The 13,987-nt window shown below is 34.6% G+C and overlaps 1 protein-coding gene and 1 long non-coding RNA gene across 2 annotated transcripts; one reads left to right on the top strand and one right to left on the bottom strand.

Annotated features, from left to right (window-relative positions):
* The first annotated feature begins 2,076 nt into the window (after positions 1–2,076).
* On the top strand, positions 2,077–5,901 carry LOC141700009 (uncharacterized). The gene is made up of 2 exons (XM_074503778.1): positions 2,077–2,288; positions 4,555–5,901. Exons 1-2 carry the CDS (start codon positions 2,211–2,213, stop codon positions 5,512–5,514), a joined length of 1,038 nt encoding a protein of 345 aa, XP_074359879.1. The 5' UTR covers positions 2,077–2,210; the 3' UTR covers positions 5,515–5,901.
* Positions 5,902–10,714: 4,813 nt separating this feature from the next.
* LOC141700016 (uncharacterized) lies at positions 10,715–12,869 on the bottom strand. Its single transcript, XR_012566203.1, has 3 exons — positions 12,684–12,869; positions 11,018–11,818; positions 10,715–10,907 (listed from the first exon to the last, which is right to left on the bottom strand). It is a non-coding gene; the product is annotated as an uncharacterized LOC141700016 (long non-coding RNA).
* Positions 12,870–13,987: the final 1,118 nt, after the last annotated feature.

Raw genomic sequence — 13,987 nt, 5'->3', positions numbered from 1 at the left:
TTTATAAAAATAATACATGAATTTATCTTAATTATTGGTCAAAATATAATTAACTTGATTATGTAATAGTTAAAGATGGAGTGAGTATAAAATAATGTGAGGTTAATGTGGTGGTATTGCCAATAACAATGTAAATGTATGTGAAAATGGAAATCAATCAAAATATAAACTGTACAAATATTATGAAATTTTATCTCTAAATCATTTTTTTTATTTCGAGAGCTCCCTACAAAAATAGAAAAAAAAACACAGCTATATGTGTTGCATTACATAATTTGTAACATATTCTTGTATCTAATGCTACAAATAGCTCTGAAATTTAAAAAAAAGCTTTAAAATAACTTTCCCTGGGTATTAAGGATTTGTAGCATTTTTATTAATAATTACACCATAAATAATAATTATTATTAATTCTTCCTTTTTGAAAATTATTTTAAATTATGGTATAATATTTAGAAAGCATAGACATGGCATTTGTAACTTTGAATGTTCGATGTACTTTGAGTACAAGGATCACACAACTATTATTTTCATAACATAATTTTAGGGCTGAACGCGGTTCGATTTGGATGATTTTTGGTATTTGAATCAATTCAAATCAAATTTTTTGGTTTTGAAAATTTTCAAACCGAAATCTATAAAAATTGATTCAATTCGAACTGAATCTTAACAGATTACGGTTCGGTTTCGGTTTAATTATTTGGATTTGACAGGATATTTTTTGTTCACTTAATTCAGTTTATCAAACTTTAATTTTCCAAATAAGTTATATAATCAAGTTTTTTGTTTTGAACTATTCAATTTTAAAACTAGGTTTTAAGGTCTTATCTAGCTCGAACGGAAGAGTTGTCATCAAAGTGTTAATGCGCTGGTTTAGTTATTATTTTTGTGAAAGGTGAAGAATTCGACTTCTAATATATTTATGTGTTTTTGAAATATTATTTTTATGAAAGTTCAAGAATTCGACTCTTGTTATATTCGTGTGCTGATAATTTGAAAAATAAAACTCTAATGCAGGAGTTCAAATTGTACCCATGCCATGATTGATGATTTTTCTACCCATCCATGATTGGCATTTGAAAATGGGCCAACATTACCATTCCTAATTAATTTGGGCCACAATCCTAGGGCCGCCCTTTAGCACCTAGGCTAAACTCTCAAACGGGCCTTAACTTGATTGAACCCATTGAGATTTATACAAATTTTTTGATCAGCACTAATAAATATCCTGATCTGGACCTGAACAATGCGTCCTTAGACTCGGCACGTGAGCCCGTAGGGCTTACCCAGTGCGCACCCCAAAAGTAGCGGCTGCGGGTTATCTACTATAAAAAAAATGATAAATCATGATCTTAAAATTAGGTAATCCAAGTGACCGTTACCAAATACATGGAATATCAAGCAATATTTTACTGCCTTCAATTTGAGTTTTAATTTTTTTTTGTCAGGCAATTTGAGTTTTATTTGATTGTGTTATAAAATAATATATAATATAGCTAGAATTTAAAAATGAGTGCACAAAAAGGATAATAAATGATAACTAAATGCATAGTGCAGTCATGAATACATATTTCAGTAATTAAAATTAATTGCTTGAATAACTGATTTATAAATATCCGTAAATTTCAAATAATTAAAAATTTATTGAAATGATTAAATATCTTAACCTATTTATCGATGATTTTAAAAAAAAATCGTTCAAATTCATAAATGGTTGCAGCCTAAATATTTAGCGAAAAAATGATAGAAATAGTTATTTTTTTTAAAAAATAACCTTTTTGAAAAAATGATCAATTCTAACCGATTGAATAGTCAACTGTCACTTGAATATCTCAAATTGTATAATATATTTCATATATAAAATACTTTTTGACCGTATATAAAATAAATATTTCATTAACAATTACATATTAAAGTTGGCCATTTTTTTAAAAATTTGTCATTTTATTAATTTTATATAAAAATAGGTTAAGTTTACATTCACCGTATTTATGAGATGTACGAATACTGCTAAATAAAATAAAACCAGATAAAAAGTCGAAGGAGAGAGAAGTAAAATATCCCTTTCTCTCTCTACTCTTTAGTCTCTATACGTGTTTGAACAACATGAGATAAATAGGAGTTAGGAGTAGATGGATACATACAGTTGGTTGGTTGGTCTGAACTCAAATATCTTGTAACTACTTCTTCTTTTGTGTGGCATAATTCAAATGGCAAGCTCTGTTGACAACAAGCAAGACGAAGTTGCCTTCTTGGAACTCCCTGCCCCTTCTGGCTGGACCAAAAAGGTCTCCTCTCTCTCTCTCTCTCTCTCTCTCTCTCTCTCTCTCTCTCCCTCCCTCTTTCTCCCTCTCTCTCTCCCTCTTTCTCCCTCTCTCTCCCTCTCTCTCCCCACCTACTCTCCCTCTCTCTCCCTCTCTCTCTCTCCCTTCCTCTCTCTTTCTCCCTCTCTCTCTCCCTCTCTCTCCCCACCTACTCTCCCTCTCTCTCTCTCTCCCTACCTCTCTCTCTCTGTTTAAAATTTGCGGTTCCATGAACTCTTTTGCTGCTTGTTGATAGAATTTGGGTTTTGGCATCTGTTTGACTTTGCAAGTCCTTGTCTTTGGTTAAATTGGTGTTATCTTAAATATTCCAGAGCTAGGGTTTGTGGTGAATTTTCCTGATTTGGACCCATTTCTTGTAATTAAGTGGAATCTCTGTTCTCATCTTTCTTTGCTTTATGTAATTTTGAAGGTTATTTAGCAGGTTGTAGATTGTTATTTGGATAAAAGATGGTCATTTATTAAGCTGCCTGCCTGCAATTGTATTTATATAAGTGTGGAATCAACGACAGAGTCACAATTTTAACTAGCATAAAGCTCGATATTCTCAGATTTTGCCGACTCAATACCCTATTTTATTTTAAGCAACGATGATTTTTTTTAATTAAAAAGTATATTTGGTAAGATACTGTAGCAAAAAATAGACTAAATGCTCAAAACCTGATTTATAAAGGGCTTTGCTATAATTACATATGATGTTTCATTAAACCTACTATATTTGATTTCTATTTTTCTAAACATGCCATTATATCATTACCTAGAGAGTGTATTCTTCTCCTCTTCTTGTTTTGTATCATTCTATTTTCACATATGTGATCTATCAATTGGTCAAGGTGTCTAATTTCAATCAAAGAATATGACATGGCATGTCAAGAGTATGTCGAAGGTGAAAAGTCGAAGTAAGATAGTGAAAGAGTATGTGTTTTAATTGCAGAAGCTACCTGAAGAGGCGTATGAAATTTAAAACATTGGCTTTGTTTCATATATTCACTTTATTATCTAGAAGACTAGCAAACCAATTTGGCTGGTCCAGTTGTTTAAAATTGTCACTAATATTGCTTATCTAATATCTCGTTCATGGGTGATAAGAGATGGTACTTACTATTGAGGAATCTCAGAGAAATTTTCTGCGTGACTTCATATATCTTCTTGTACTCGGACCCCGTGAAGTAAATTGGGCCGGTCAAGTAGTTCGAAATTGTCGCTATTCACACAACTATGTCCCACTAATGGGTTATAAGATTTACGATTTAGGAGTTCCAGAGAAATTTTCTGCTTGGCTTTATATATCTTTTTGTACTCGGATCCTGGAAGTCAACATGTTCCTCATGTTTTTCCTATATACCTGCTTTTATATATCTACTGCATAAAACAATCTTTTGGTGACCCGTGACCATTAAAATGATGTGCAGTGGCCAAATGTAAATGTGCACCTCAGCTATTTACGTAATATAAGTCTCCATATATATTTTATGATAGTCACTTTACACCATATGATAAGTCATAAGTAAATAATGGAGTTTCTAGGTTAAACTTTTTTTTTTGTCTTTGTTACACGTCATATGTATATGTTTGACAAATTGCTCAGAGTTGTAGGCCCTCGCCTTCGCTTTTGCGCACACACACGTTAACTCAATTTTGCGAGAGTTTGCACTACTTACCGTAAACTCAGAGCTTTTATATTTTATTGGTGAGAAACTTCATCTTATCATTATTTTGTCATTTCGGCCGTTCCCTCGTCTAATATACTGTCTATATATGTTGGTACGTGTGAGTGTCTCCGTAGATTTTACTATTTTTTATTAATTTTTACTTCTTTACGTTGTAATGCGCCATTCGTGTTTATTCTAAATACTGTTCATTCTCTTTATTACACAGCAATTAAACTCGGCCCAAATTTTTAATTAATAGGACTAAGCCTAAAAAAACAACTTACTGCATCTATAACTATTTTAGATACATACATGATACATACTTATCTAGATATAGAAGAATATACAAAATTTATGATCAGACAGTTCAAATGTTTCTATTGGTGACCTAGCTCCAACTTGTTAGAGATAAAAAGTGTCGAGTTTGAGATTTTGGCATTGTTTCCCTTCACCTAGTTAATTGTGTCTCATGCTAGAACAGCAAACTTTTCTTCAGTGATATTTTCTGTTTATGTATCTATGAAGTTAGAAAGTCAATGGATGTCACATTTGAGGTTCTGAATAGAAAAAACTTTCTGCAGTTTATGCTCAAGAAAGGTGGAGCACCAAAGAAGAATGAAATCATATTCACTGCTCCTACTGGTGAAGAAATCTCTACCAGAAAGCAGCTGGAGCAGTACCTTAAATCACACCCCGGTGGTCCAGCAATATCAAAGTTTGATTGGGGAACAGGTGACACACCTAGAAGATCATCAAGGATCATAGAGAAGACAAAAGCAAGTCCGTCTCCAGAAAGTCACCCCACCAAAAAGAGGAGCAAAAAATCTTTTGATGGAAAGAAGGTGAAAGAAGCTATCCCCGAGGAAGCTCTGGAGAAAGAAGCTGAAACTCAGAAGGCAGAGAAAGATGACAAAGATAATGCAGCTGCAGAAACTGTGGACAGTGTGAAGGATAAGATGGATGAAGATACAGAATATATTGAGAAAGATGCCATAAAAGGCAGCGAGCAGGTTGGAACTGAAGTTATTTTGGAGCAGGTTGATGAAAAGGTTGGAACTGAAGTTATTTCGGAGGATGTTGGTAAGAGAATTCAAGATGAGAATATAGATCCAGTCCATGAGGAAGATGGTAAATCAGTACAAGCTGCTGTGGAAGAAGCTAAAGCAGATGAGGATGTCGAAGTAACAATAGATGCTGAAGAGAACAAGATCCTTGCTGAAGCAGAAAAGGAAATCCCAAAAGAACCTGTGGTTCATGAGGCACCTTATGCTACCAAATTACGTGAGAAGGACGAAGGATTCATGCAGAAAACACAGGTTCAAGAAGAACAGGAACAAACACCTATTGAGGCAGAGAAAGAGCTCAACTCAGGGGGGGAGATCAAACAGGGAGTGGCTACAGAGGAAAAGATTGTGGAAGGCGACGACAAAAGTGGGAACTGTGGCGTGGCAACTGCTAATCAGAATGATGCATTAAACAAGCCCGAAGGTGTAGGGGCCGAGAATGGCAGCTACGTCAACACTGGAGAGATAAAGCTTTGAGTGATCACATTAGATTAACTTATCCTTTCTCTTCACTCTTAGTCTGACACTGTGTCTTGTGGATTATTCAAAATGACTGTAGTATTGTTGCGGGTAACAATAGATTTCTGATTTTAGCGTCGCACTTGTAAAATCATAGATTAGCCCTTTTAATGTTGCATACTTCTGCCTGATTAAAAGGACATGTAGCATGTGGAATACCTTGTATCATTAGCATCTTACTTCTTAGATCAGTCCTGTGCTCTGATCTGTCTTTGCATTGACTGGGACTTAGGTTGCAGACGTCTTTTGTTGTAATATTTATAGGTTGCAGACTTCTTTTGTTGTAATTTTATCAATAAGTAGTTGTATGTTCAGCTATGTTCATACAAGTGCACTTTTTTAGTACTCCATATCTCCTTACAGGTCATCAATACACCAAGAGCCCGTAACATTCAAAAATGTTTTCAAAAGCGTTCTTGAATACTGAGTTGTCATCGTATTATTTAAATATTTGAGTACCTAGAAACATTCTCAAATATTGAGTTGTCATCGTATTATTAGCTATTATTATAAAAATGAAATAGATAGCTTTACTCTCCGGTCTCTCCTGCAAAATACCTTAGTGAACATTAATATTCAGCAAATGGAGGGTAATTAAATTTCAATAAAAAAAAACAACGTACACAACTGGAAGATGCACATAAATTGATGGAAATAATCACGGTTACGCAAGACGATTTTTTCATGTAACTACAAATTTGGAAATTCCATTTGAATCGAGTAAATATATATAGAACAATCGATGACTACTTAATAAGTTGGTCGCCTAAAATTGAACTAATAACTAATAAGTGAATCAGGGAGCATGTGGCTTGTTTTTCAAGTGATAATCTGTCTTATAATGAAATTAAATGTGTTAACCTGGCCTTACTAGTGCGGTTTCATTATGTTTTACATGAATGGTGTAAAGTCGGAAATGTTACGTGTTCAAAAATCGAGTAATCGGCCGAGTTTGCGAGTATTCATTATTAGTGTATGTGAGTCAGTTAAATTCGAATCAGTTCATTTTTGATTTTCGAGTACCTATCGAGTACTCGTTTGAGTTAATTGATTTTCAGAACACTAAATTTCATATACTTCTCTTGAATACCAGATAAAAAAAAAATCCTTCTTCAGAAATAATATAATACTTCCTACCTTTGTTATAGAATCGACTAATTTTTCAAAAATCGCCGATAAAGCATTCAAAAATTGATCAAAAATATTGACCCTATTTGACTGATTCCTGATAAATCGTCGATAAATGATCCGATTTTTTAAAAATTATCCGATAAATCGTAAATCGATATCTCAACCGAATAATTCCGATTTCCGAAATCTGTAACACGGCTCATTTTATGGGACAGGTTCACTTCATTCAGAATGCATTACTATATTTCCCACCCTTTCACAAACGTACCTTTGTATATGATATTTTATTTATGTAAGGTCTGTAAATGCATTAACATGGATTCTGAAAAGAACAGTAAACTGTACACTTACAAGAATCCAAAACAGAGGTTCCGAGAGAACAGTAAACAGAACAATCACATAAACTCACGGATCTTGAACTATATGATCATCACATACAAGTAGAAACATACCTCCCGACATGGCGACGATTAGTTGATAGCAACAAGGTCTTGTACGTCGGTGCTTCAATGGAAAGAATGAATATCTCTCTCTTTTCTATATACGTTTATTTTATGTGTTCTTTTGGTTCTTGATACCACACTTTTGATGGAAAAGGTGGATGTATATATAGACAGAGAGAGGACCATCCATCTCACCTCAATATCTTACCTCTTAATTAATTATCCATCATAATTAATTAAGTGAGGTATTTTTAACTCTTGAGTTTCCTATAGACCATTTTATGAGGAAGAAATTATGTAGAAATATAATTATAATTTCTTACAGTCTCCCACTTGGTCTTATAGGAAATAAGCCATGATTGTGCATAAGTACATCAGTTTTACTCTAAGTTCTTAGTTGATAAATTGACAAATGTATGAGTTATGGCGTGCCCGTGTTATTGCACAACACGTTTACTTCCATGTACCACAACATCTGCAATTTTCACAACCAGGTCATTATGAGAATGACTTAATGGTCACATAATGTTTCATTCACCTCAAACATAAGTGTGTACACTTTTATGATGAAAGAAACAGAAAACTTCAGATGTTATATATATAGAGAGCTCAGTTAATTGTCTTTCACATAAACATGCATAAAACAAGTGACATAATCTATGATTCAGGAACTGTCCAAGAGACCCAAACTTTCAGCATGCCTTTCGAAGGTCTTAATTGGTAGTCCTTTCGTGAGTATGTCTGCCACTTGCAAATCAGTGCATATGGACTCAATGACAATTTTCTTTAGTTTAACATATTGCTTTAATAACAGGTATTTTAGGTCCATGTGTTTTGAACCGTCTGTAATCCTGTCATGCTTAGAAAAGAATGTTGCAGCTTGATTGTCACAGTAGACCGATAATGGTTTAGAGATGAAATTTCAGGCTCCAAACTGTGAAACAAAATTCCGCAGCCATGATCCTTGAATGGAAGCTTCATAACAGGCCACAAATTCAGCCATCATAGTGGATCCGAAAATCATTTCAGATTTTTGACTTTTCCATGAAACAGCACCTCCACATAAAAGATATGTATATCCAAGAGTGCAGAGCCTTGTATCAGGACATCCAGCAAAATCCGAATCAGAATAGCCAATCATCTGTGGATGACTTGACTTTCTGTACGTAAGCATATGATTTTTGGTTCCCTTTAGGTATCTCAATACTTTCTTTGCAGCCTTCCAATGAGCGATCCCTGGGTCACTCTGAAATCTTCCCAACATGCCAACGGCGTGGCTAATGTCAGGCCTGGTACAGACCTGTGCATACATCAGGCTCCCCACGAGAGATGCATAAGGATACTTCTGCATTTCTTCTCGTTCCATAGGTGTCCTAGGACATTGCTTAAGAACAAGTTTGTCTCCTTTATGCAATGGAACAGGACTAGCGGAACAAGACAACATGTTAAATCTCTTAAGAACTTTATCGATATAGGCCTTCTGAGACAAGCCTAAAATTCCTTGGCTTCTATCACGAAAGATTTCTATGCCTAGAACATAGGAAGCCTCTCCCATATCTTTCATTTCAAAGTTCTTTGAGAGATATTCTTTTGTCTCTCGCAACAAACCAAGATCACTACAAGCCAATAATATGTCATCAACATACAAAATCAAAAATATGAATTTGCTCCCACTAAACTTAAGGTATATGCAAGTATCAACGACATTTTCAACGAAACCGAAATTCGTTATGGTTTCATGAAATTTTAGATACCAATCTCTGGAAGCTTGCCTTAGTCCATATATTGATTTCTTAAGTTTGCAGACCATATGCTCCTGCCCTTCAATTATGAAGCCCTCGGGTTGACGCATATAAATTTCCTCTTGCAAGTCTCCATTCAGGAACGCGGTTTTCAGGTCTATTTGGTGTAACTCGAGATCATAATGAGCCACCAAATCCATGATGATTCTTAAAGAATCTTTTCTGGAAACCCGAGAAAAAGTCTCGAAATAATTGATGCCTTCTTTCTGATTAAAACCTTTAAACACAAGTCTAGCTTTATATCGTTCAACATCGCCTTTAGAATCTCGTTTGGTTTATATACCCATTTACAACCAATCGCTTTATGACTTGGTGGGAGTTGAACGATTTCCCAGACTTGATTATCACTCATAGATTTTAATTCATCCATCATTGCATCAACCCATTTGTCAGAATCAGGGCCCTTGATGGCTTGAGCATACGAAATCGGATCTTTATGTTCATCAGATTCTATGAGATAAAGCAAGAAATCATCAGAAATGGTCGATCTCTTTTGTCTTTGAGATCTTCTTAATGTTATTTCTGATGACTCTCTGTCAACACTATCATTCGTGAGATCCTCATCATGGAGCTGATCATTCATTAGGTTCTCCTCAGTGTTCTGATGTGTGTTTACAGAGGAGTTCCCAAAATCTTTCGAAATAATGGGTAAAGGAACCTGCACCCTTACTTCTTGAATGATCACATCATCTTGCTTTATGCTCCCACTGGTCTCACCATTCTCATAGAACTTAGCATTACCAGTTTCAACTATTCTCGTACTATGGTTAGGACAGTAAATTCGATATCCTTTTGTATTTTCTGGATATCCAATAAAATATCCACTCACCGTCCTAAAATCCAACTTCTTTTCTTGTGGATTGTATATTCTAGCCTCAGCCGGACAACCCCAAATTTGGAGATGACTTAAACTAGGTTTTCAGCCTTTCCACAGTTCAAATGGTGTTTTTGGAACTGCTTTGCTTGGAACTCTATTTAAGATGTAAACGGCTGTACGTAAGGCTTCCATCCACAAGAATATTGGCAAATTAGCGTGACTCATCATGGATCTAACCATCTCTATATACGTACGATTTCTTCTTTCAGCTACACCATTCTGTCATGGAGATCCAGGCGTTGTGTACTGAGCAATAATTCCAAGTTTCTGGAGAAGTTTAGCAAATGGTCCAGGATGTTGTCCTGTTTCATCATACCTCCCATAAAATTCACCACCTCTATCTGACCTGATGATTTTCACCTTTTCTTTTGTCTGTCTTTCTACCTCAGCGATGAACACTTGTACAGCATCCACCGATTGAGATTTCTCATGCAATAGAAAGACATAACAATAGCGTGAATAATCGTCGATAAATGTGATGAAATATTTTTCACCCCCAAAAGTTGGAACATCGAAAGGTCCACAAATGTATGTATGTATGATTTCAAGAAGCTGGGTACTTCTTGTGGCTCCTTTCTTTGTGTTTTTTGTTGTTTTTCCTTTTATACAATCAACACATGCTGGAACATTATTAAGATCCAATTGAGGAAGAATTCCATCCTTAATTAATCGTTTGATTCTTTCAATGGATATGTGTCACAGCCTTTTATGCCACACGAAGTAAGTGTCATCTTTAGATGACTTACGTTTTCTTTCTTTATCATGCAGGGTGAAATTAATTTCGGCATTTGGAGTTTTAAGTTTCAGCTTGTAAAAACCATCAATCAAAATTCCAGAACCAATACAACTAGAATTTTTAAATAAGCTGAAATTTCCATTTCCAAACTCAAATGAATATCCAAACTTATCCAGTGCACTAACAGAAATAAGATTACGGGAAATAGACGGTATATAAAGTGTTTGACACAAGTCCAACACATGGTCACTACTTAAATTAAGACGATAAGTTCCAATAGCTTTCACCGGAGCTTTGTCTTTATTTCCCATAAAAATATAATCCTGATCACTTAGATATGTAGTTTGGATCGTACTGAATCCCTGCATGAAATTCGAAACATGAACATTAGCACCAGTGTCTATCCACCAAGTAGAGGAAGGAACATTAGTTAGCTTTGATTCAAAATAACTTACAAAACCCATCGGGTTACCTTTCTTTTCGAACCAAGCCTTACGTTTATTGCAATCCACCTGAAAATGTCCAGGTTTCTTACAGAATTTACAAACATTATCCTTCCTTTTCTTCTTTATTGGTTGATCAGACTCATCAGACTTAAATGGTGACCTTTTGTTCTTTTTCCCAGCTTGCTTAGTAGTTCCTTGAGTGAAATGAGCGGCCTTAATACCTTGTGATCCCTGTCTAGATTCCTCCTAAACCAATTTATTAGTCAATTCATTCAAACTCCACTTTTCCGTAATAGTGTTGTAATGAATTTTGAATGGTTCATATTGCGGAGGCAAACTAGTGAGGATAAATTGAACGAGGAAAGCATCATCCATTTTCAATCCCAAATTCTTAAGTTTGGCAGCAAAGTTAATCATCTCAATGACATGAGCACTCATGGTGCGAGAACCATCGAACTTCATGGTTACAAAATCTGTCATCAGCTTTCCCGCAAGGGACTTGTCAGCTGTCTTGAACCTTTCTTCAATGTTCTTTAAGTATTCCTTAGCATTTTCAGTAGCGGGAAGTGATGACTTAATGTTGGTGTCAATCACCATCCGCATAAACATTATGCTCAATCTGTTGGATCTTTCCCAATCATCATGAAACTTTCTTTCTTCGGGAGTGCTTGAGTCAGTAAGTGGACTTGGCTTATCTTTCATGAGAGCCATGTCCAATTCAAGTACTCCCAACGAGAACTCAACTTGCTATTTCCATTCTGAGTAGTTGGTTCCATTGAGCTTAACAACAGATGTAGCGTAAGAATTAAGAGCAGAAGGTGCATGAACTGCAAATAGAGATACACAAATTTAATCTTAAGTAACACATAAAATGAATCTTTTAGTTAAGAATTTTGAACACTCCTGTGGGTAGTTCTCAAAATTCTCCATAAGTTTAAATACTCCTGTGGGTAGTACTTAAAAATATATTCATCAATTTTAAGATTCCAAGTACTCCTGTGGGTAGTACTCAAAATATCTATAAGGTCCAACAAATCATGATAACTAATGAAAAAGATCAGGTTCTCCTGTGGGTAGAATCTAACTTTGTCATCAGTATAATTGTTGGTCATTTTCAACATCATCTTCTTATGTAAAGCATCATCATAAAAAAGAAACTGAAAAACTTCATAAAACCGTATTCAGCATAAGACACGAACCAAGTTTTACAAGACGATGACCAAACATAATCATAAAAATTATGATAGCAGGAAAATCAGAAGCCGATACCATAAACATGATTCTGTAACTAACGGTGTCAATATGCATAACAACATAATACACGTGTCAAAATATTATCATGTAAGACTATAATCATAATCCAGAGATAAGATGATATAAGTTCTCTCGGCAATAGTCCGATCAATACATATCATACATAACAATCACATAATAATCGATGAAGATCATTATCCCAGAGACAACATAGTACTCATATAAGGATGCTACTAATACTAATAGGAATAATCATATGTCCGGTAACCATGACTCTGATACCACATGTAAATGCATTAATATGGATTCTGAAAAGAACAATAAACTGTACACTTACAAGAATCCAAAACAGAGGTTCCGAGAGAACAGTAAACAGAACAATCACATAAACTCACGGATCTTGAACTATATGATCATCACATACAAGTAGAAACATACCTCCCGACATGGCGACGATTAGTTGATAGCAACAAGGTCTTGTACGTCAGTGCTTCAATGGAGAAGAATGAATATCTCTCTCTTTTCTATATACGTTTATTTTATGTGTTCTTTTGGTTCTTGATACCACACTTTTGATGGAAAAGGTGGATGTATATATAGACAGAGAGAGGACCATCCATCTCACCTCAATATCTTACCTCTTAATTAATTATCCATTAGAATTAATTAAGTGAGGTATTTTTAACTCTTGAGTTTTCTATAGACCATTTTATGAGGAAGAAATTATGTAGAAATATAATTATAACTTCTTACAAGGTCCGATTAAAAATATTTATTATCACATCATATCGCAGGACCAAAAATATAAATGATATGTGTATAATAAGATTTTTTTATATTCATAGAATTCCATAATCTACATATACAGCAAAATATATTACAGCAACCAATTATCATGAAACATCTCTCCTTAAAAAAATTCAATTTTGTTAATCATGAATTAGGAATGAACCGTGTTTTACATGATAAACCGAACAAAAGAACAACAGAATAAAAGATCGGGTAGAAAAAGCAGAGGCCTTTTTAACGTGCATCTTTGATATTTGTGGTGTGAGCACTGTTTCACTTTAGCCACAGCCAAACACAGCTTAATACATGTAAACTCTTGCTTACAGTTAAAACTCGATAAATGAATACACTTAGGATCACATAAATTTATTAATTTAAGAAATTATTTATTTATCGAGCTGAAAAATATACCATCTTTATTATATTAGAACCGGAAAAAAATCAGTAATTTTAAAAAATTACTCCCTCCGTCCCAATTTTTTTTTCTATTTTAACTTTTTGTACTGTACCTGGTCACGAGTGATTTTGTTGGATTCGTATTTATGAAACCTTTAATATAATGAAATTTTTATAATTAATACTAATACGAAATTAAATATTAACAATAAAAAATTTGTATTGACAAATGTGTATAACACAAATAAGAAATATTTTTATGAACGGAGAGAGTATCTGTTTACCCGAATATTCATTTATCGAGATTATGGCGCAATTATTGTAAATTTGTAATGTCAACAAAAAACCTAACAACTCTGTTGATACTTTATTGCATTTCATTTTCTAGATAACGGTACAGCGTCGGTGTGTCCCATTTGACTCCTCAACATTTCAACCTTTACATTTGTTTAAACCACCTTTGACGCGGCGGATCCGATTTTAGTCCGATAACCCGGCCATTTCCGGGCCCCACTTTAACTCCCAGTTCACATGCAAAGCTAGCCGTTGACTAAAAC

The sequence above is a fragment of the Apium graveolens genome, unplaced genomic scaffold (assembly GCF_009905375.1).
Source record: "Apium graveolens cultivar Ventura unplaced genomic scaffold, ASM990537v1 ctg1631, whole genome shotgun sequence".
Classification (NCBI taxonomy): Eukaryota; Viridiplantae; Streptophyta; class Magnoliopsida; order Apiales; family Apiaceae; genus Apium; species Apium graveolens.
This window is presented reverse-complemented; position numbering and strand designations above follow the sequence as displayed.

Excerpts from the sequence above, each read along its gene's own strand:
- LOC141700009 (XM_074503778.1), top strand. The coding sequence starts at position 2,211 with ATGGCAAGCTCTGTTGACAACAAGCAAGACGAAGTTGCCTTCTTGGAA. Across the intron at positions 2,289-4,554 it reads CTTCTGGCTGGACCAAAAAG|TTTATGCTCAAGAAAGGTGG; the intron begins GTCTCCTCTCTC and ends AACTTTCTGCAG.